This window comes from Archocentrus centrarchus, chromosome 2 (genome assembly GCF_007364275.1).
Source record: "Archocentrus centrarchus isolate MPI-CPG fArcCen1 chromosome 2, fArcCen1, whole genome shotgun sequence".
NCBI classification, from domain to species: Eukaryota; Metazoa; Chordata; class Actinopteri; order Cichliformes; family Cichlidae; genus Archocentrus; species Archocentrus centrarchus.
The window spans coordinates 25,935,903-25,958,810 of record NC_044347.1 but is presented as its reverse complement, the minus strand read 5'-3'; the positions used below and the strand labels follow the sequence as shown (position 1 = coordinate 25,958,810).

The following is a 22,908-nucleotide window of genomic DNA, read 5'->3' as shown; positions in this document are numbered from 1 at the left end:
ATAGTTCATGCATTCATTACTTTTAAGATGGACTACTGTAATTCATTACTCTCAGGTTGTTCTAAAAGCTTCCCAGAAAGCCTCCAGTTAATCTAAAATGCTGCATCTAGAGTACTAATAGGGACTAGAAAGAGAGGTCATATTTCTCCCATATAAGCTTCTCTTCATTGGCTCCCTGTTAAATCCAGAAATTTATTTAAAATCCTTCTTCTCACATACAAGGAATCCATGCATGTGAGAATAATCTGTAGCTTAAAGACCTCATAGTACCGTATTATACTAATATAGCAGTTTGCTCTCAGACTGCTGGCTTACTTGCGCTTCCTTGTGTTTTCAAAAGTAGAATGGGAGGCAGAGCCTTCAGCTCTCAGGTCCCTCCTCTGTGGAACCAGATCCCAGTTTGGAGTCATGAAACAAACACCCTCTCTACTTTTAAGATTAGGCTTAAAACTTTGCTTTTCGATAAGTGTTTCTTTTTCATTTACCTCTTTTCACTCTGTGTGTGGTTATACACCACTCTGTATTTAATCTCAAATATGAAACTCTGGCTCTCTCCTCTATAGTTTGCCTTTTTGTCCTGTCTCCCTCTCCTCACCCCCCAACGGGTCACGGCAGATGGTTGCCCCTCCCTGAGTCCAGTTCTGCCTGAGGTTTCTTTCTTTCAAAAGGGAGTTTTTCCTTCCCACTGTTGCCAAGTGCTCAAAGGGAGGATGTGTGATTGTTGTGGTTTCTTTCTAATAGTAGAGTAGGGCCTTGTAGGGTCTTTAGCTTACGATATAAAATTCCCTGTAGTGGTATTGAATTGGTGCTATATAAATAAAACTGAATTGAACTGAATTGAATTGAACTGAACAACACAGGCAGTATAAAAGATGAACATAACCACTGTAACATGATCCACTAGTTAGTGATGTCACATCGAACTGAGTGTTGTGAAACTGGATGTCACAAAGGAGGGGCAGATCTAACTGCAGATTAGCAGCTAGGCTGTTTAATCAGCTCATAGTGCATCAAGTTGTCTTGAATACCACCGGATACTGAGATGAAATCATAGTTGGCTTTCATATGATTGCCCATCATGGCTAACAATAAAGCACTGTACTGCTACAGCATTGTACATACAAGTAATTTTAACTGAAATTAAGCTACTAAAATCTCCCAGAAAGCAAAATTTGCTTTGGAGATTAAACTACACAACAACATTTCACCAAATCAGTCACTTAATCAACATAGGCTGTACATTTGAATAGTCCATTTCCCCCTTTTTTTTAGTGCTCTTTGGAATGTCAAGAGTAAACGTCATCAACTAAATAGACAACATAGTGTGACACACCAAAATCCAGTATAGAGAAGCTATTTCTAGACATCATGCCTTGTGACCTGCCTGATCAAAGTTAAAAAAGATGGAGCTAATGTGATTTTCTTACCCACTGAGAGTGGTAAGCATAATACCTCTTAGACTTCTCATCTGTGCAGTTACTTGCTCTTCTACTGGAAGGATAATGTTAGATTTTAACAAAAATATCTTATTAATAATACCTACTGGAGTCACCAGTGAGTCTACAGTTCCAGTCTAAATCAAAAATTTGTTAGCGATGCATTATAAAGTAGATAGCTTGTGAAATGTTTGCACAAAAACAATGAAGCTAATGTTGCTTGTAACTAAAATCTGTTGGAGCCTCTGTGGAGTTTGGTTTGTGCCGTAAAACCTACTAAAACCTTGTGCGTGGCATTTCAGCCGTCACAATCTTGGATTTTGTTTATAAACTGAACAGGGTCATATCTGGATCTGAGAGTGAATTTAGGTTATTAGCCATCTTTATTAGCAAATTGCATCCATAATTCTGTGTGATTAGCTTTATAGACGTATATAGCTAAATGTCATTGCCTAATACAGCCACTTCTCAGTCAAAGCGGCCAAAGTTAATTACACACAACTTTAAACTGTATTATAGAACACGTGACTTGTGTAAAAATCCCCCATCGTGCTGTAAAGCTGTGCATTTTAACATGGGAGTCTACAGGGATTTACTTCCTTTATTTGTGTATAAAATATAAAGACAACCGTCACTTACTGAGGCCATGCCCACTGGTTTGGACTTCAGGATTTGTTGTGACAACAGCTCTGAATAAATATTCAAATCGAGCTGATCAGTCATCTTTGTATGAAGAAAAAGACTGAGCTGGTGCATGTTATCCGCCTGAAATTACAGGGGGCAGAGTAAAGTTTAACAGTAAGCACTTATAAATCCACTGGAGAAAGGGCGTATATTTATAATTTCTAAGAGATTTGAATCCCAGTGTGTCTGTATCTTTCACATATGAGAGAGAGCAAACAGAGGCTGAAAGCTGCCTTTACATTTCAGCTGCAAAGCTCTGAGCAGGAAGCGAGCAGGCCTTATACAAGCTGCACCTGTGCAAACAAGTTAGCCAATCACAGGTGCGTCTTTTGTCCAGGGCTGCATTCAGTCCCGACAAAATGTAGCAACACATTTATTTGTACGGAAACATTGTACATTAAAGACCACTCTTATTATACGCGAGCTATGGAAGCTACTGTCTGTTCAGTGTGAGGGGGTTTATTTTACATGCCACTCCTGACACACCTACAGAAAGAGAAAAAAGTAAAGGCCTGTTGGTGTTTTGTTCTTAGGAAGCGTGTCAGTCAACCCAGACAGGAGGGGGGAATAAAATGACCGAAAGACTGAAAATGCCTCAGGCGTGTGAATCCAAATATGGGTCATCACACAGGAAAAAGAAAACAAACACACAAATTGAAATGACCACAAATATATATCTTTTCTGAGGTCACATACACCATAATCTCTAATAGCTTCAAATTTGAGACTGTGTAAAGTCCCTCCAACTAATGCGTACAAAATTATTGAATATATATTTTTTAGAAATGATAAACATTGTTTTTGGAAATGGTACATTTCGGAAAGCTGCGCTATTTGTCTACACATAAACACCCATGTGGGCCTGGATTGAAGTTTTTCCACCACAGGTGCTGATGTTGATATCTGATTTTGATTTAAAGTGTGTTTTCACTGTGCCAGATTCCCCTGTGTCTACACAACATCTCTGGTTTACTGTAAAAACAACCAGTCTGTGTGTGTGTGAAAGTGAGGATAACGGTGAAACTGCCTTCTCTAGGAATAAATGTTTAAGAATGAGGAATTAAGCCGCTGTGTCACAAAATGTACTACTTACAAATTAACAACCTTAGATTCTTATATAAAGACAGTCTAAACACCTGATTCAACTTAGACTGTGTCCCTGCTGACCAAGCTTTTAGAACTGGAGCAAAAGAAAAGACCATACAGAATATTTCTTAAAAAGCACAATGGCTGTAAAAATAAAACTATTTTCCTCTTTCTCTCAGACGTGGTCATCTTTTAGCTTTCTTTGAATGGATTTCCAGCACACTTGATGCCTTGCAGCACATTGCTCTCTTACAGGGGCACAGAATGAGGTTGTCCCATAGATGTATTTGAGTTTGTACACTTAACGATTCCAACAGAGACAGAAATGTGCCTGTGAGGCATCTGGTCAGCTGGAAATCATAAGCAAAAGAGGATCCAAGTCAGAAGTTTCCAGTGTGAACAACCACAAAACACAATAAATCCTATAATGTCTGCATGGCATCAGTTAACTGTACCTTACCGTCCATGCAGAATGATCAGACTCATCCTACATACTGTACAGATCAACATATTCACTGAGATCTCCAAGAAGACTGCCATTTTATATCTTTCTTCCCTTAATGAATAGAAACACACTTCTCTTCAGTTTTATTTGCATTTATTCTAAAGGGAAAATATAGAATTCAATAAATATTATGGCAACAACATTGACAAAGACATTTTGAAGGTGACATAAACATTCAAGAAAACATAATAGCGTACACAGGGAAGAAACACCAGATTAGAAAATGAAAACAGGGGCCAGGGCGCTGAGCTGGCACATGGGACAGCACTGGCATTTGAACAAGCTAATTGGGAAGCTGATGGTCACATTAAAAGTGCATCAATACCATTGATATTTAAACAGCTTCTTCATTGCACTGTTGTTTGAGGGGGAAAAAAAAGCACAAATTTCAAAAACATTGGTCTATCAAGACTTTGGGGGAAAACCTAATTTTGAAATTGACACAAATCTCTTACACATATTACTACAGCGGTCGTGATACTCAAACACTGAAATGACCCATGGAGGAAAAATACAATCATCCTCTCTGAGTTAAGGTCTGGTCACAGCATAAGTTGCACAGCAAAATTCATCTCCATTGAAATCTGCAGTGAGGTGAGGGCTAATTGGGAAAGTCCTTGTTGGCTGGTTAGCAAACAGCTAATCGGGCCAACATTTGTTAGTTAAAAAAAAAAAGGAGTTGTTTCTCTGTATTGTGCCATTCCTAGTATTCCAAACATCTGCTGACCTCTTCTTTAATACTGAACAGGGCAAAGTCCTCCTACTTAAACTGAATGCATGCTTCTGCATTAAATCTGCGCTATAAGTATAGGTATATATCGTACTGTAACCCTTCTGAAACCATATGCAATAATCTGACGTGCGCCTCCCTAGAAATGTAACTACACACTGTGCCAACATAGCCGCATAAGTATAAATGCTGCCAACAGCCATTAGCACAGGCTACATCGTAGGCTCTACAAAGACTCAGAAGCCTAAAATAAGCTTTAGCAAGATTAGTTACATTAGTTAGCTACTTCATCCTTTTGTCGGCTAGCCTATTAGCCACTTCCTTTTGGTCAGTGGCTAGTAGGCTAACACAGTTTATTCTGTCTCATAAATATCTGTTCATGTTGTGGGGTAGTTTATTCTCGCAGAAGAGGTTAAATAAAACCATTTCTTGCAGTACAGCTAATCAGCCACCACAGGTTCCTCCATTTTGGATATTAGGGGCAAATTATGGTTGCTTTTCCATTTTAACCCTCTCTTTTAACGTGCTGTGGAAGTGATTCATGACACTACCTGGATGCTAGCCTGTTAAGATCAAGGGGGATCCTTCAGAGGATGAAAAATTTAGCTAATGTTTAAGCACCAAAAACTGCAGTTCCGCTAATGCCCACTTGAGGCTGGCTCCAAAAGTGAGTCAACGCCCAGAGATGTCCGCGTTAAAATATCCAAATTCACAGCATTAAAAAGCATGTTTGCAGCCTGGTATAGAAAACAGTTTGGGCCTTGATTAATAGATTCCCTCTTCCTAACAACTGTACGGTGTGTAAATGTTTTTATAACTCATCCATCTACATTTTTATTATCTGCAGTCATATCTGCCCCTCACTCATCACACCTGATCTCACATCACCAAGATGGCAAAGTCAAAAAAACTCAGCTCACTAACCAGCGGGTGAGGTCACAGCAGCTACATCCATCTTTTATGTATAGTTTATGGCTAGGCTTTGTCACAGTCACTTAGCGGGACTTCTCTAGTGAGTTTATTGTGTTGGTACCTTTTGGGGGGTTTAGGAGCATTATCTGGCAAATAACATCTTTATCTGACTAAGACGTTTGTGCTCCTATTTTGGTGAGTAAAATTCAAGTATTTTATCAGCGTCTTAGCCAAAATCTGTGTCTGTGTGTTGCACTTGAATTGAGCTTGCCAACCAAGCTTGCTAGCATTGATTAATAACTTAAAAAACCTTCTGGTCCAAAATGTAACTTGTGGTTCCTAAAAAAACCAACATGGTGGTGGCCAAAAATATTAATGTTAGGGTTTCAGAAAAGTCACAGTGAATACGTCCATATTTTATATACAGCCTATGGTTAAGATGTCCTGATTTTACACAATTGGACACATTTTTACTTACCGAGTTTAGTTCAGCTACAGCTCACTGGGCCCATTTAAGGTCCAATAAGAGGTTTAAATTACACTATTTCTGTTTTTCGAGAAAATGAAGAGCTAACCTGCACTGTTTGCCAAATCCTAGAAGCAGAATCAAGTACTTTTTTTGCTTTTTAGCCGTCTATTCGGTATGTGTGTATAGCTGTTGAGGTAACATAACGTGGCATTGTTCAGCTCTTCATGGTTAGATCCCATCAGGATGAAAATAAAGCAATGACACAGTTACACACCAGTGACTTCACATTATACCGACAACATATTAGAGACAGGGGACACTCAGCTTCATGTTTCCATTGAATGAAATTAAGAAATAAATCTTCAAATCTGCTCTGCACACAGACTAACAGTTACAGGAGTAGAGGTGGGAGTGAATCAGTTCCAAACCACAGTGACGAGTTGTTGCAGAAGCCCTCCGAGCAAAAAGTCTTTGATCCAGCACAAACAACAGCAGCTCCTCATTTTTTTCCCCCCCGAGGCAGCACACCCCCTACCTACCACCCTGCTGCTGGCTTTGGCTCTCATTCAAAAGACCACATGTTCCTACACCCTTCTTTTTTTATAAATGAGCATCTCCTAATGACATCATTCCTCCTGCTCATTTCCTGTTAGCGTGGAAAGCCTTGAGTGCATCCGCTTTGTCCTCCCAGAGGAAGCAGGTCACTTCCCCAAGCAGGTGATAGATAGCTTCCTCGTTTGGTGGGGTGGGGGTGGGGCTGCTTTAAGTGGGATGCTTACTACGCATTGAGTTTTCATTGGTGCAGAGTATTCCAGTAACATTACATGAATTGAAGCTTATAAAACCCCTTTCCAGACAAATAAGGGGTCTTTAGCATGCAGGAGAGAGCATTGCCCCATAACTTCCTGCTTGAACTGTGCTCTGTCCTCATTCTCCTCAGTCTGATCCGCTTTAGTCTATGCAATCACATGACCGAGCAACTTTTGGCTTTGTCCTTCCGGAGGTCCGAGGCCACGGCCGCCAGGTCAGGTCTACCGGGCATGTGTGAAATCCTCTTGCTGGCACGGGCGGCCTTGCTGCGTTTGACGTTTTTGTTGTTTTTGTTGATGCAGGCCAGTGTGGCCACATGGAAAATGTCTCTGACACTGTTTTCTGACTGCTGAGCTGAGCACTCGATGTAGGGCGCCGAGATCTGCTTGGCCATGCTGGACCCCTGAGAAGGGAAACGGTCAAATGTGGTCAGCAGTGCTTCATTGAGGTTCTATTTTTTTTTTAAAGCCCTCACATGAATAATATCAAAAGGATTTTCATACTTAGTGGCCAGTTAAAGATGGCTTAGCGTACAGCCCAATGAGCTGATTAGAGTCATGAAATTGCAAGTATCCAACATTTCAAAATGTCTTATTAATCTACATACCTGGTCATAAGAGACGGGCGTCTGTCGATGGTTGGAAAGCTCCACGAGTGTGCTCAGATCAGTGCGCAGGTCTGACTTGCAGCCGACTAACAGCATCTTAGTGTTGGGACAAAACTCCTGGATCTCGCCTTTCCACTGTGGAGAATGATAAAAACTCTCAATCATTCAGGAGTTAAGAATAAGAATAAGTTGCATTTTTGCATTTTTTCCAACCTGACAAGCCTGCTCTTTAAGTTCAAAGGTTAAGGCTGCCACTTCCTGGAGCCCCTCATGCTTTGAGCCCTAGAAAGGAACTTGGAGTAATCCCATGTTTCCTCCCTGACAACAATAAAAGCTCTGTGATCAATGGTATTTCTCTTGGGGCTTTAATCTGAGGCTAATGTGCCTCAGGGCTGGCTGGCTGGTCAGCGGATCAAGTTCATTGACATCTGAGGAGGAAGTTGGTTTGTGTATAATGTGCGTGAAGAAACTAAAAGCCTCGACCGATGTTAATTCCAATACAGACACTCATGGTTTTGAAACGCGACCTTTGACCAGCACAGCTTTAAACACAGTTTGACCACCAGACTTTTGGCACAACTTGTGTTGAAGCTTAGCGATTAGCTGTGTATCATGTTCTAGTTACTTATGACAGATTCAATTACCGTGTGCAACACAAAACAATAGATGGTTAGATAACTAATGCTCCCCCATCACAGTGGACTGAACGAGCCAAGAAAAAAAAAAAAGAAAAAAGCTCGGTGCATCTGAGGTCATCTCGGTTCCTAATGAGCGAGACAAAAACTGTGTGTCTTGACCGCTAATCTGCGGTTAATGTGAGCTGCTTTGAGAAAACAGGCCAGGTCAGCAAAAAACAGGACAAAAACAGGAAATGCTTTGCAAAACAGGAGCACATGCCAGGTGTGTTTTAATGTAGGAAGATTCTGAGGTCCAAAAAAGCCTCCCACCAAGTCAGATGACTGATGTCGCCTGTGCAGCTTTACGTCCAGGACATGTGAGTCAGCCAGTGCAACCTAGACTAGCTGGTGGTTCAGTGACACTTGCAGCCACAGCAGGGATTTAACCCGACCTTGAAGTCACACTACAGCTATACAGCTTCACATGACTGAGACCTTTGATCCCATTTAATGCAACATGGCCTCTGACACCAGTTCAAACAAAATCAAAGTACTTCAGAGGAGTGTTTAGAAATCAGAGCTCATCAAAGACCTGCTTCCTGTATGTATGTGACTGAGAGGAGCGACAAACCTTTTTCATTACGCTGTCGAGCGTTTCGGGGCGGCTGATGTCGAAACAGATGAGCACGGCATCGGAGTCTGGATAGGAGAGGGGCCTCACGTTGTCATAGTATGGAGATCCTAAAACAAAGGAAAACAAGAAACTGCATTCACACGCTGTTGCGCAAGGACTCATAACTGTGCAAGCAGCCACTTTTGTTCCAACAGACAACCAAAAACACGTGGCCAGCTCAGGCTGAGAAATGTTCCTGATTCAATTTGCAGTTTTGCTATTATTGGATAATCTTCACAGGGATCCAGCTCAAAGGAACGCCAAAAGAAACTTTTCTTATTTAAACTTGCTTGATAGATTTTTTTTTAAACACTGGGAGACCTAAAATTTTTCTGGCATTAAAAATTCTAGAACAAATGAAATGATAGTATTCAAGTCAATAGAAAAACCTCACACAGAGTGTTTCAAGAAAGCATAAAGAAGACCAAATTATCACTTGAGCATTACAGATAGTTATTCTCATATGTCATGATTGCAGCTCAGCCATAATCCATAGCAACTAGGCGAGAAAAACAAACAGTGCCGCATCAGTACAAAAAATGTGCTGACTGCAACAAGATCACTTGCTGAAAAAAAAAAAAAAAAAAAAAAAAAAAATCATCTCTCTGAAGGAACAGAACTTGAGAGGCAAGGAAACGACTCCCTCCTTAAATTGAAACCATGTGCAAGGGCGACGCCCATCTCGCCGCCTGGCTGAAACGCATCGGAGGTTTTTTTTTTTGGGAGGGGGGGGTGCCGTCATGTCAAGGTGAGTCAAGATCACATGGCAAGCAAAAAAAGTGACCACACACACACAACCAGCTGCCAAAAATCTGGGGAATTTTGTTTTTGGTAACTTTAGGTTCCCTCGGGAGGTCCTTTCTAAACACCGCTGCAGAGAAAAGTCAGGAATGCACCATTTTACACACACATACTCGGAGAGCTGGTGTTCCTAATCTAAACAGTCTGGATGGGAGATGACATCGTTTTAAACAATGCTTCCAGGCCTGGGCCCCACACAACAAAGCGCGACACTGGCTCAAGGGTGCATGCAGACTTCTCAAATGTATCCACGTCCATTATGTTACACTCCCTGTATATGAGCTGGGAATATATAGGCGATCCCAGTTGTATTATCAAAATACTCAAGAATTTATGTTATATATAAATCAACAGTTTTCACAAGAACTGCACATTAAACTTTTCTAGCGGCAGGACTGCTCTATTTGACTGCATTTGATTTAGCAAAGTTTACCAAAAAAAAAATTCACCTCCGCCAAGGAAATACTGCTGTAACAAAAAAGATACAATACCAAGAGTATACGTATACTAAAAATGGCATTTAAAAGAGTAATGTAAACTAATGTAATAATTTTACAGACTGAGGAGACAAGCTGCTGAGATATGGATGTGATGCTTCTCAATTAAAACACAAATTTTCAATGATTTCATATTTTCTACCATTAGCGCCAGTCGGTTCTTGCAAGCTACCTGAAAGGGATTGTAAAATAACAGTCAGCTAATTCTAATGTCAAAAATATGAAGAGCAATTTAACAAGAATTGGTAGCAAATTATGTCACAATTAAGTCATAATTAGTAGGGGTGGGACTTTAACGCGTTAATTTCGATTAATTAATTAGGGGGAAATTAACGAATTAAAAATTTTAACGCATTTTAATCGCACTTTGCACCGGAACGTTTCTCAGTGCACGAGTTCCAGGTATACAGATTATATCGACGCATGATGTCAAAAATTCAGCGGCCACATCTTTCAAAGGACCCGGCCCACGTCCTTCGCAGCCCACGAAGACCGCAAAGGCCGGAAGTGAGCGGCTAGCCTTCATATCAGCTGCCCTCACCTCTGCGTAGCTCATGTAGCCTAGCAACCGTGAGTGTGAAGCACAGCTGTGTAAAAGCAGCTGGTTAAACGGAGAACGAACTTTTTCTCCTTTTTGTGGCTTAATTTTAAGTCTTTAATTCAAAATAAGCTGTTAAAACAAGCATAACACATTTCAACATCAAGGAATACAGCTGAGCGAATGATTAATTTCCAACTATAACAAGTGAGACATTAATGTTGAATAAAACTATCCAGTTATGGTGCTTAACTTTAATTTCAGGAGTTTGCTTATCACAGGAGCACTTCCACCCTTCGTTGGTCTGTGCAGTAGACTGGTGGGGAAATGAACAACATTTTGAAGTTTAAGCTTATGTATATTGATTCATTCATCAACCAAACTTAAATTAATATTTATCATGTTAAATATTTAAATGAGATTAAAATGCAATTAATTTCGATTAATTAATTACAAAGCTTCTAATTAATTAGATTATTTTTTTTAATCGACTCCCACCCCTAGTAATTAGCCACACACAAAAAAATAAAGGTAAATTTTTGTACCCAAAAGGTACTTTTATCAGGAAAGTTCCCTCTAAGTACAGAGATGGACCCTTGGGGTGATTTACTCTGGACCATCAGAGGTACAAAATCACTGGTCAGAGCAAATGGTACAAAAGTGTACCAGTTGAAGTCAGTGTTGGGTGGGGTGTTTCCTCCCAGACGACAAAAAAGGCGCCAGAAATGTAAAATGGCGGACTCTCCGGTTTTATGCAGCCTGTCCACCGAAGAACTAATTCAAAAAATATCTAAAGCTGGAATAAAAATGAATGAAGACGAGGCAAGAAGATTCAGTGGTAAGTAATCTGACCTATTCATGTTCATGGTCTAACTCAGTCTGCATTCATTTAAAATTTCAGACTAACATGCTAACAGTACCTAGCATGTTGTGTGCACAGGGCATTACCCAACTTCTCTGCAATTTCAGAATATTAGTATTTTAGTGAAGTACTATCACAAGAGCTAAGTAATTCCATCTTTTTTTGTTTAACTACTTTGTTTGGGGCTTGTATTAGCTGTGGGGTCTCCTTTAAAGCTCCCTTCAGCTCAGCTACACCATCTATCCTAAAAAAAAAAAACTCAGCGAAATTTACTTGAACTAGAAGCTGCATTTCTAGCTTTTGTTATTTTGGTTAGATTTGAATTACTAGCTGCCTTTAACAATAATAATTGACAATGTGTTTGTGTATTCTACAGTGTATTGATGAGGTTGACAGAATTCACCCTTCAACATCTGCCATCTGTCAAGACGGCTTTGCTGGTGTCTTGCCAAATGTACTTAAGCTTGCACAGGGAAAGTCTGTGCTGGCAAAACAGCACTATGACGCAAGAAAAGATGCCCTGGCTGAAGATCTACCAGGTAGTCACAATCATCTTGCTAATAAATGTGAAAGTAGATCTGCTGTAGTTACGCTCTGTATGATTTTTTTTTCTTTTTTTGCATTTGAGGAATCGACTTAAGGGCTGGACTCATCCTCCTGCCATCCATCTTCAGAGAAAAGATTGAACACTACATCACTTTGGGAAAGGTAGGCATCTGAACTGTAGTAAGATCTTGTTCAAATAAGTGAAGAGGAAAGAAAAATGACTCGAGTAAGGAATTATTTTTACTATATTGATATTTTGATCACCATTTAACATATTTAAAGTTGTATTACTTAATATTTTAAACTTGTAAATTAACACTAAGGTTTTTAAATTATTTTACATAAATTAATTGGAACAATGTCTTTTGCTGCTTGGTTATTTATTTATTTTTTATTTTTTTCTTAATTTATATAGAAAGATGCTGCTACACCCTATCCAACCATTCAACTGGTGGATAATAAGTGGAAGACGGTGATGACCAGTGCCGGGCCCAGTCTGGTGAAAGTAGAGTAGATGTTATGTCACTGCACGAGCCTAAGTGAAGCCTTTATAACAGCCTTCAGTATATATTTTGTTTTCAACATTACATTCTTCTGTCTTCTGTTCACTTCTTGTTTTAAACTGAATGAACTGATGTTAAATTATACATTTTGATAAATAAAGAATATTTTTGTGAACCTAAGGGTTTGTTTTTGTCTCTCAAAGGTACCATTAGCCATGTCGCTCCAGCTGTACCTCATTGGGTACATAATTTGTACCTTTGTAATGGGTACAGTATTGTACCTGTACATAAAGGCACATATTTGTCACCAGAGGTACAGAAATGTTCTTCTAAAGGTACAGACAATAAGGTACAAAATTGTTCCTAGATTTAGAGGTACAATGTTGTACTCCACTAGGGTACAGCTGGAGCGACAAAGCCTTCGTACCTTTTTAGGTCCATTCTCGTCCCTCTATTTCTTAGTGTGCAGGCTTGCAAATATAGTTTACACACATTCAGTACATAATAGTTTAGAGTTCAGTTAACACAGGAAATATGTAACCTGATAAAGTTTTAGTTTTTTATTTTATTGGGAAGAACTAGCAGGGACCTTGTAGTGACATTTGAAAAACCACTAGGTGGCGACAGCTGTGGTTGCAAATGGATTTTTCTAAAGGGAAAACTGTTTTCTATCTATCCTGTTGAGTTTAAGGGTTCATTCGCTCATTTTGGGTCATATGAATAAAAAATTAAGTTTGTTTTGTAAATCAGTCAGACCCACCCTTTTTTGTCACACCAAGATGGCGACGGTGAAAATGCTCATCTCGATGCGCCTTGAGGTGACTGTTTGTTGTGATTTGGCGCTATATAAATAAAACTGAACTGAATTAATTGAGGGTTCAAAACAGGAAACCAACGGGTGATGTCACAGTAGCTGCATCCATCTTTTACACTCTGTGTTTTGAGGATATTTCTTGTTGCAGTATATGTTGTTAGTATATTGGTGAGTATCCCTACCTGTCACACAGAATCTGAATTTTTTTACTAGCTAACAATCTGCAGCCGTTCCAAAGAGCCAGAGTGAGTCAGCTTCTACTTATTTGTGTCACTGTGGCTGTTATTATTTCAAAGGTTGGATGCTAGGAACTACAGTGAATAAATTATTCTGATGTCTCGATCTAAACAGTGTATTTTGGATAGGAACTTGCTATTTTCCACTTGCTCTCTGAGAATATTTTGGAGAGCTGTCTGATAGGTGACACCAGCTAAAGAAAAGGCCAGATGCTGAGCTGCTATCATCAACACAGCACAGGAAATACAAGGCGAGGAGGAATGCGGGATCCCCTACCAGAATTTATTTCCCATTTTTTTCATGCCTGTCTCACAATCAATCACGACCACAATGCACTGTTTGATGGTTTTTATTCCAGTGCTCAAAGCCCGGAACAAATCACTGGAAAAATAAGACCCTGCGACTGAAAGGGCATGCTGTAGAAGCGGTTGACATTTCACAATGAATAGACTGTTTTTATTAACCTAATGAGAGGAAACACACGTATCTGAACTGCAGTGTGAAGTATGTGAAGTTGTGTTATTATGTCTGCACGTATTCCTGTGAATTCACCTGCACATTAGTGTATTTATAGCAATAAATCGAACAAGTACTTGGAGAGCTGCAACATGAGAATACTGCATTTAAAATCTGACCCTCTGTGGAGGTGTTTTGTTTTGATTAATGCCTTTCAGGAGACTTTTAATATAAGATGTTTTCCTTTCTGTCAGCTGTTTTAGAGTCGTTACTGCATTAGCTCTGCATCTGAGACCAGCCTCCGCTTTGAGGTCATCTTCCTGCCAGCTGGAAAGATAAGAGGAAATCCCACAGCTAACGTGCACAAAGACCTGGTAACTGTCATCTAATTAGCTCCTGTCATTGTTCTCCCACAGGATCTCTAAATCTGGAAGAAAGACACACACCCTGTCCTCCCTTTTTGTCCTTTCAATACGCTCCCCATCCCCTCTCGCCTTCTCTTAAACGTAGTCTCTCTTGCGTCTTCCTGTTGGGCACAATGACATAAGGGGAGACTGTAGGATGTGACCAAATGTGGCCATAATCAAAAAAGAAAAAAAAAGATTTTCCACAAGTAAGACGAAGCTCTTGAAGTTTTTCAGGACTTCCCACAACGGCTGGGATTAAAAGCACCACTTAATGCAATGAATATACATGGAAAGGGGGGGGGGGGGGACACATTCTGGTCTATTCATGTAATCTGACTCATTCAAATGTCCAGATGTTCCCTGACTTCCACCAAAAGAAAAAAAAAACCCCTCATGCTGTTAGTCTGGAATACACCTAAAATATGCCATAATGTTAAAGACGTACAACTTTACACAATAATGGCTTTTACTTCCTCTCAAACAAACACACGCAGATCTGAGGCAGGCCAGCTGCAGCTGACAGTCTGGAGGTATGGCAGCAGATCTGCAGGCCTGCTGATTTACTGCATAGCTAACATAGCTGAGCAGAGCTGAGCTGTCGGGTGGTGAGCTCGTGTGTGTGTAAATGCACGAGGAGAGGCATTAGGCCTTCAAGGACACCTGTGGAAACAACGGACGTGAACAGGCACATCTAGCTATACGGCACTGGCAAGTTTATAAAACTCACTCGGCAGGCACGTTCAGCACAAACAGAAACGAGGACGCACCGCAGTTTAAACATATGTGAATATCAGCTGTAGCTGCTGTGGTTAGCATGATATTTGCTGCGGTAAATGATGCCATTTAAAATCTGGACATCATAGGATTCATAAAGTAAACAATGCAACTCTTTGGTTATCACTAAATATGCTACAATACAGTATGTTAACAGGATATCTTATGGATGCAGTACATGAGAACAATAAGTTACTCTCATGTACTGCACAGAACAGTAATTTATTACATTTGGATACCATGCTACATAGGCAATGCTAATATATCACTCGCATTACAACGCATTATGTTATAATGACTGCTGCTTGTAGAGCACCTTTCTACTTAATCTGAGCACTTAAAGCACTTTTTACTACAAGTCTCATTCACACAGTGCTTTTGTCTATAACTGAGCGCACACACATACACACACACTCACACTCTGATGGACGCATTGGGGACAATCTTGCCCAAGGGTTCTCTGACACATAGGAAGAGCTGGGGATCGAGCCATGATAGCCATGAATGGTAGATGACCTGCTTTGCCACCTGAGCCGCAGCCACCCCTGTTGCATGTATGTGTTATGTTACAATTCATCATGATATACTACAACATGCTACTACGTATTGTATACTACTATACATTATGCAATGTATAATAGGCAACAATACATTTATCATTACACATTATGCTACATAACACAGGCACAAAACTGTACTTCTGCACCAACAAGGTGATTGCCAAAGAGCTATTAGCCGAAAACTTGCCATATCATTACATGGTGTGCAGTGTGTCCTTAAAGACACTGGAGGAAAATGGAGAATTGGATGGCAAGCTAAAAAAGTAACTACAGCAGATAAACAACATCCAGTTAAGACAAGTCCTCAAGAAACAGGAAAAAAATCCAGCAAAATCCTGACACAGGACTTAAGAGATGCATCTGACCCCTCAGCTGATCCATCTACTGTTCACAATGACTCATGAGAAATGTTATCAGTAGAAGGGTAGAAGACATTCTTAAGAAGGGAAACAGGAAGAAAAGGCTAAGGTTCAATTCAATTCAATTTTATTTATATGGCACCATATCACAACAAACAGTCGCCTCAACGTGCTTTATATTGTTAGGTTAGGACCATACAATAATTACAGAGGAAACCCAACAATGAAAACCAGCAAGCACTTGGAGTGGGAAGGAAAACTGCCAAATTACACAAGATATGGACTGAAAATCAGTGACAGCAGGTCTGATGGAGCGATGAATCCAAATTTTAAGGTTTTGGTTCAAATTGTCATTAACTTGTACAGGAGAGAGGTACAACAGTGAGGGTCTACAACCATCTAAAGAACGGTGGAGGCTCCATCATGGTTTGAGGCTGCATTTCAGACAGTGTTGGGGAGCTTGTCAAAACTGATGGAATTATGAACAAAACAGAAAAAAAAAAAATCAGATTTTGAACCACCATGGAATAGTATCTGGAAAGCATGTGCTAACAATGTCTTCATTTGTCAGCACGAAAATTATTTCAAACACACTGCCAATGCAGTAAAAGCACCTCTGAACAGAAAAAACACACAGTGGAACACTATCAGTCATGGATTGGCCTCCCCAGAGCCCGGACCTCAACGTTATTGAAGCAGAGAGAGATGATCTGCACAGAGAATGGAACAAAAGGCAGAAACATCCAAAGAAGAGCTTTGAATGTCCTTCAAAGAAGCCTGGAGAACTATTCCTGAACTTAAAGAAAGCTGCCTCAGAGAGTTTAGGGTATGTTGAAGAATCAAAATGATCATGCCAAATATCGACTTTCAAGCTCGTTAGAACTGTAGGAACTCTGTTTTTGCCGTATTTCTGTTTATGTTTGTACATGTTTCAAGAAATCTCTGCACATATTTCCCATTTTCCTAACAAAATCTAAAAAAAATGAGGGGTGGCTCCGGATTACTGCACAGTAGTATACATTATAATGCATCTCTCAATACATCATGGCACATTACAGTACATTGGGATTCATTGCATTGCAGTTACATTTGTTTTAAAGCATTACAACGTAACTCAACACTATCTGAGTGAAGAATTTTATTACCTACATATAAACCACATATTTCATACAAAGGCCTGGGAATCTGAGCAACTCAAGATACTATCATATGCTGCTCATGATAATAACTGTATCTCAACACAGCCATGATTTGACTGTGATCCTGTGACTAAAGAAAAAAATCCACTAAAAAGGCAGAAAACAGGAAATCTGTATGAAGTCCATTCTTGTTTCACTTCTCAAATTGTGTAATCCAGCTGAAAGAGAAACTTCCCAAAAGGATATCCTGATATGAGCTGACCTAACGCACACTAAACTTTATTGAAACAAGCTCTAGGATGCCAATGATACTTTGTGCCACAATAACAACAAAGTGCAAATTGGTTAAGATTCATGAGTCAGTCCAAACAGGAAGCTGGTTAACACATTTAGGAGAGTTAAATGTTTCTCAGTGAGGGACTTGCAGGACATGGTACAGTATGGGCAGTACACAGGGAGCCAAGAATGCAATGTGCTCAGTGTGAAGACCAGACAGGGATTTTAATGTCAGGTGTAAAATCACACAGAGTCCCTCCATGACATTAGCAGACAGGAAGTCTATTAATCTCTCCCAGGATCCCACTGTCCTTCAGCTCCTACACTGTATCACCATCCCACTGTCGGTCGGCAAATTCCACCGTGATTCAATTTCTCCCCCCTGGAAACGAGGTAAGGCTTTAGTGATCCACACCACTTCTTTTTCACCGGCTAAGGATCTGGGGCTGCTGGGTACAATGGGGGTCTTTGTAGAGGAGGAAGTAGAAAACTTTAGTCTGAGGAATGCCAGACATGCGGCTCCAATTCGCTGAGCCCAGAAATGTGATCCAATCCAACAATGGTTACCGACTGAAGAATGGAGGGGGGCAGTGTGTGTGTGTGTGTGTGTGTGTGTGTGTGAGAGAGAGAGAGCGAGACCAGCAGAGGAGCTTACTGAGTGCATGCAAAAGTCCCATAGTTAATCTGTCCAGCACTACATGGGAAACAGGACATGTGATATGCTCTAGTAACTATAGAAGCGAAGGATGATCTGTGCCGCTCTAACCAAGCTCTGCCATTATGTGTCTTCCATTACAACTCCTTTATCTGTCTTACTTCCCATTTTGCAAAGTGGGTCAACTTTGAATGTGTACAGTAAACAAAAAAACTCTTCCCCACATGATTCCCTGTGATAAAGGTTGTCAAATGAGATCCACTGGGTCCGACGTTTCCTACTGGGATTTCTTGAATTGGAAATGTCTGAACTCCTGTTGCTCGTGCGCTTTTCCTGATAAGACATTATGAAAGCTTCTATTTGTTGTAGCTCTGGGAAATCGCCTAAGAGCTGGAATAACCGTGCCAGACTTGATTTCTGAGGTATGAATAATACTAAGCCGTTTCCTGCAGTTCACTCCAGCATAAGTATATTATGAATATTTCAACTGTGAAAAGTGTGAAATCAGTTTAAACCAATCAGATTAGCACAGAAACAATTAGCTGATTGAGACCCAGGCAAGCTGATTTCATCAATATTTTAAAGGGGGTCATATGGACAAAGAAAGCTCTACTACTGAGCCTTTTAGCATCTTTTAGCTTCTTGTTTTGGTTTCACTGCCTATAGCGTCACTGTCCTGGATCTCTCTCAACAACTGCTGTTTCCAGATGCACGGAGCAGCTGTTTTCAGAGTAAATGTTATGATAAAAACCCAACAAATGGCACAGCAGACCAGATTTACAAGCAGCTGGTGGCCACAGCAGGAGTTCATGGAGAGTCAATATAAAGTATATATAAATAGGTCACCTAAAACAACACTTGCCAGCATCAAGTGACTCAAAACAAAACCAAATGAATAAGGACCAAATTAAGAGTTATCAGGTGAAAGAATGGTAACTGCTTGCTGGCTGTTGCTTTCCAAATCCAAGAATCTGATGCTTTTCGCTGTTTGCCAGCACTGTAACAACGCCTGAGCAACGTGTTTTACTTTTCTTAGATTCGTAGAACTGGCGGTAAATGAAAGACATGAGCTGCAGCTCTACCTGAGATTACCTATTTAAAGGTTCGTTTTTGCTCGTTTCCATTCTGTAAAATGAGAAGAGGCCCGAGGCGCGCAGGTGCTGAGCCACGGGGGTTGCTCTGTTTACCCACACTGCTTTCCGATCCTCCTGTTTGACTCTCAAACAAGCACTTTTCCTGCTCATTCAGACACGCAGGCAGACAGGCAGACAACGTAAACCACTTCCCCTGTTGGTGAAAGAAGCATCAAAGGCTTGCGCCTCAGCCCCGGCGGACCTCACCCTGAGAGTCGGTTAGCAAAGCTAGAGCAGACAAGTAGGGTGGGGAAGGGGGGAGGGTGGTGCAAATGGAAGGCTGTATAACTGGCAGGAATTTACCTTAATGGCCCAAATTACTCCCTTCACCATCCCTTTTAAACACAAACACATATACACAGCAGGCTGCTCATTAGGCCACTCATCACTGCAGAACAAAGACCACCTCAGTGTGTGGAGGTGTGTGTTTTGAGAGGGAGGGGAGAATGGATGGCGGTCCACAGTGTTTGTCTTCCTCTCTGCGTGTTGGTCTTTGTCAAGAGTGCATGCCTGGGTCTCACACACCCCTCCCCAGCACACCTCAGGAGATAAGGGATCAATTGGATTGGCCGTGACAGATGGGTGTTTAAAAAAAAAAAAAAAGGAAAAAAGGGACCAGTCAAGCTGAAAGCTGCATCAATTGGTCAAATGTGTGTGTGTGTGTGCATGGTGTGGGTTAGGACTGAAGGTAGGGGGTGGGTTGGTATAGGGGTATCTGGCACCTTCTAAAATCCAATGATCTAATAGGAAAGCCCCCCCCCCCTCCTTTTATGAAACAGAAAGAAAAAGAAAAATGGCTCCAGGCGGGCAGCCAACACAATTCAATAAAAGAAAATTCTCACTCTGGCCAGTTTTCATTTCTTCGCCTTTCCACATTACACATAAACCGGAGCGATGAAGGAATTTCCAATTTGATCTCCTTGTTTCACTTTCTTGTAGCAGGCAAAGGAGGACTGCTCTGCAGATGCTTTTATTTTCATTTGCTCTGAAGCATAAAACACAGAGGAAAAGGTCAAAAATCTCTCCTTGAAAAAGCTGCTTTTGGATTTGGATTCTGAGGTTTCCAAAGAAAGAACTGGAGCTCTCACGGTGATCTCGATATTCAAGAAAGTTACCCAAACATCACTCAGGAATTCCAGGCCAGGGATCTGCCTTTCATTCCCACACACACACACACACACAAACATGCAACAATCACCTCGCTGCTGTGCTATTCAGCGCTCAGGCAATGACAGATGAGAAAGTGGGTTTGTTTACTCACTCACGATTTAAACACACAAACACACACGCCTGGTTTGTAGACCCCCAAACACAAAGTCCACCCAACAAGAGATAAAAAAGCCAATGTTGCTCAACTTTCCCAAAAAAATCACAGGAAGCAGGATGAATTTCAAAGTGTGTTCACCAGATGTATGAATATGAGCTCCATTCGGCCCATCAGTACGTTTCCTTTCCTGTTTCCACTTAAGCTTCGCTCAGCTGGGAGGAATTCATAAATCACATCCATTCCTCTGAAGCATTTCTGCGCTCAGACTGAGCTATAAGGCTAAACGTTTCCATGTAGGTAAAAGGTAAGCCCCGATCTAATCTGAGGGGAAACGTGCGGCTTCGAGGAACAGCAACTCCAGACTACAGGAAAGGATTAACTCAGCTACACTGATTAAAATGGGTCACAGATTAATTTCATTATTCCAAAAAAAAAAAAAAAATAGAAAAAAAAAAAAAAAGCTGGCCTAGGCCTCATGATTTAAGTATTAGAGTGATTTATTTATGATGCAGTCAAACGTGGGTGAAACTAGCTCCACGTTATTCTTGAGGACTGCTCACTGAGGGTTTGTGCAAACTGCATGTCAGGACACGTCCACACACACACGGTGACACTTTCGACATGAGGCAGGCAGACAGGCTGAAGGAGGGGAGGATATTACCTGAGGTGTCCCACAAACTGAGCTCGATCCTCTGCGTGTCGATTTCAAAGCTGGCTGTGTAGTTTTCAAACACAGTGGGGACGTAGCTCTGCAGGAAACATTAAATGAGGGGAGGTCAGCCTGCAAGGTTTCAAACTTTGATGAAAAGGAGCAACATTAGAGGTATTATGATACTATGATATTACACACAATCATAAACTACAAAGGTGCCGGCACTATTATCATCATTAGTGGAGCGATCCATGTCACACAGCCATGTCCACAGAAACAATGAAGCTGTGCTGGTCGTCATATCATTGTGTATTTTTCACATGCATCGTGGCCAGCGGTCTGCAGGGTCTCACCTCAGGGAAGCAGTCTTTGGCGAACACGTGAAGCAACGCAGTCTTCCCGCACTGGCTGTCCCCCACCACCACTATCTTACACTTCACACTCTGACTGGGATCCATGCCGGATTTCAGAGATAACTTCTGACACGGGCGTCTGTCCTTCATTGATTTCAGTCGGGATTGAAGATTTTAAAAATGAGTCCAATCCTGGGCGCGTGTGAACCGTCGAGATGCAGCTGGTCGCGGTGCCTCCGAGCCTGCCCGTCCGCTGTCCTCCCCCCCGGTGTCTCCGCCTGCTCTGAGCCGGTAAATTCCATTTGCCTTTATTTATAACGGCGCAGGAGCCAATGGCAGCGGTCCTCCTGCAGTCGGGATGAGGCACGTCCCTCCTTTTCTCCGGCGAGTCTCCACACAGCGCCACGCTGGGTCAGGCACCGTGATGGCGCCCCCGTTTGGACTGCACACAGACCACAACTTCCATGTCAAAATAATAAAAAACACAGTAAAAAAAAAATTTAAAGTAAATCAGATTATAGATCCCCTTTGCCAGTTTTTATGAGGCAAGTAGTTGTGAAGCATTAAAAAAAATGATTTGGCACAAAACAGACTTACAGGAAGGTCATCACCAACATAAGGCAAATAAAACTATGTATGTCCCATTTGGTCTATTAGGGGAAACATCTGCCTTATAAAAGGGTGAAAGAAAAATTAGGGACTGACCAGTGTTTGATTTCTAATGTATAGTGTGATATTTTGGCCAGTGGCCAATACTATTTATTTATTTATTGTTCCAGGGAAAAAAAGAAATCTGCATTATAAAAGCACAGAACATTTTAAAGTCTTTTCATGATCTTTGAACATTTAGCCAGCCCCAAACTGATGGATTACAACAGATAAATGTTGGCCACTGGCATGGGCAAATTTTATTTATCATTTTATCTGCCAGTATACCGATATCAGTCAGCAAGGCCAATACCAGTTTTTAGCCAACATAATGCGTCCCTAAAATATAAATGTTATTATTATAGTCACGGTTCAACTCTTAGGGCAATAACATAAATGTCATAGACAGTATATGATACAGTTAGCATTGTTTACATTCTTTAGCATGACTGGAGAGCAAAAGGTAGTCAGAAAGGGCTAATATTTTATGAGTTTATAATTTTCTTATATAAGACACAGTGACTATTGTTGCAGAGAAAATATTATGTAATTTTATCCCAGCACTGGTCTTCTGGTTTAGTTTGCTAAACCAGAACATGGCTTAGTAATGGCTAATTGCTCGCCATTAAACTAAATTACAAAGGTATCAATCAGTTACATCTACAAAAATATATAAATTCATATGAATATTTTATTTCTGCAATCATTAAAACAAAATACTCCAGCATAAACTTCATAAAGGTAAATTGTAAAATGAGTAAACTGATGGTTTTTTAAATTTGCTAACTTGTATCCTATTTACTTCTATTATTTTAAAACTACATATTTTACTATTGATCTAAAATAACACAAAAAGATCAAAATAATTAATTTAAAGTTCGCCTGGTCCCTTATTTTGTGAG

General features: G+C 40.7%; 1 protein-coding gene across 1 annotated transcript; it reads right to left on the bottom strand.

Annotated features, from left to right (window-relative positions):
- Window positions 1-3,787: 3,787 nt before the first annotated feature.
- Window positions 3,788-21,640, bottom strand: rnd3a (Rho family GTPase 3a). The gene is made up of 5 exons (XM_030748430.1): window positions 21,359-21,640; window positions 21,015-21,102; window positions 8,488-8,597; window positions 7,240-7,374; window positions 3,788-7,035 (listed from the first exon to the last, which is right to left on the bottom strand). Exons 1-5 carry the CDS (start codon window positions 21,506-21,508, stop codon window positions 6,787-6,789), a joined length of 732 nt encoding a protein of 243 aa, XP_030604290.1. The 5' UTR covers window positions 21,509-21,640; the 3' UTR covers window positions 3,788-6,786.
- Between the last annotated feature and the right edge of the window lie 1,268 nt (window positions 21,641-22,908).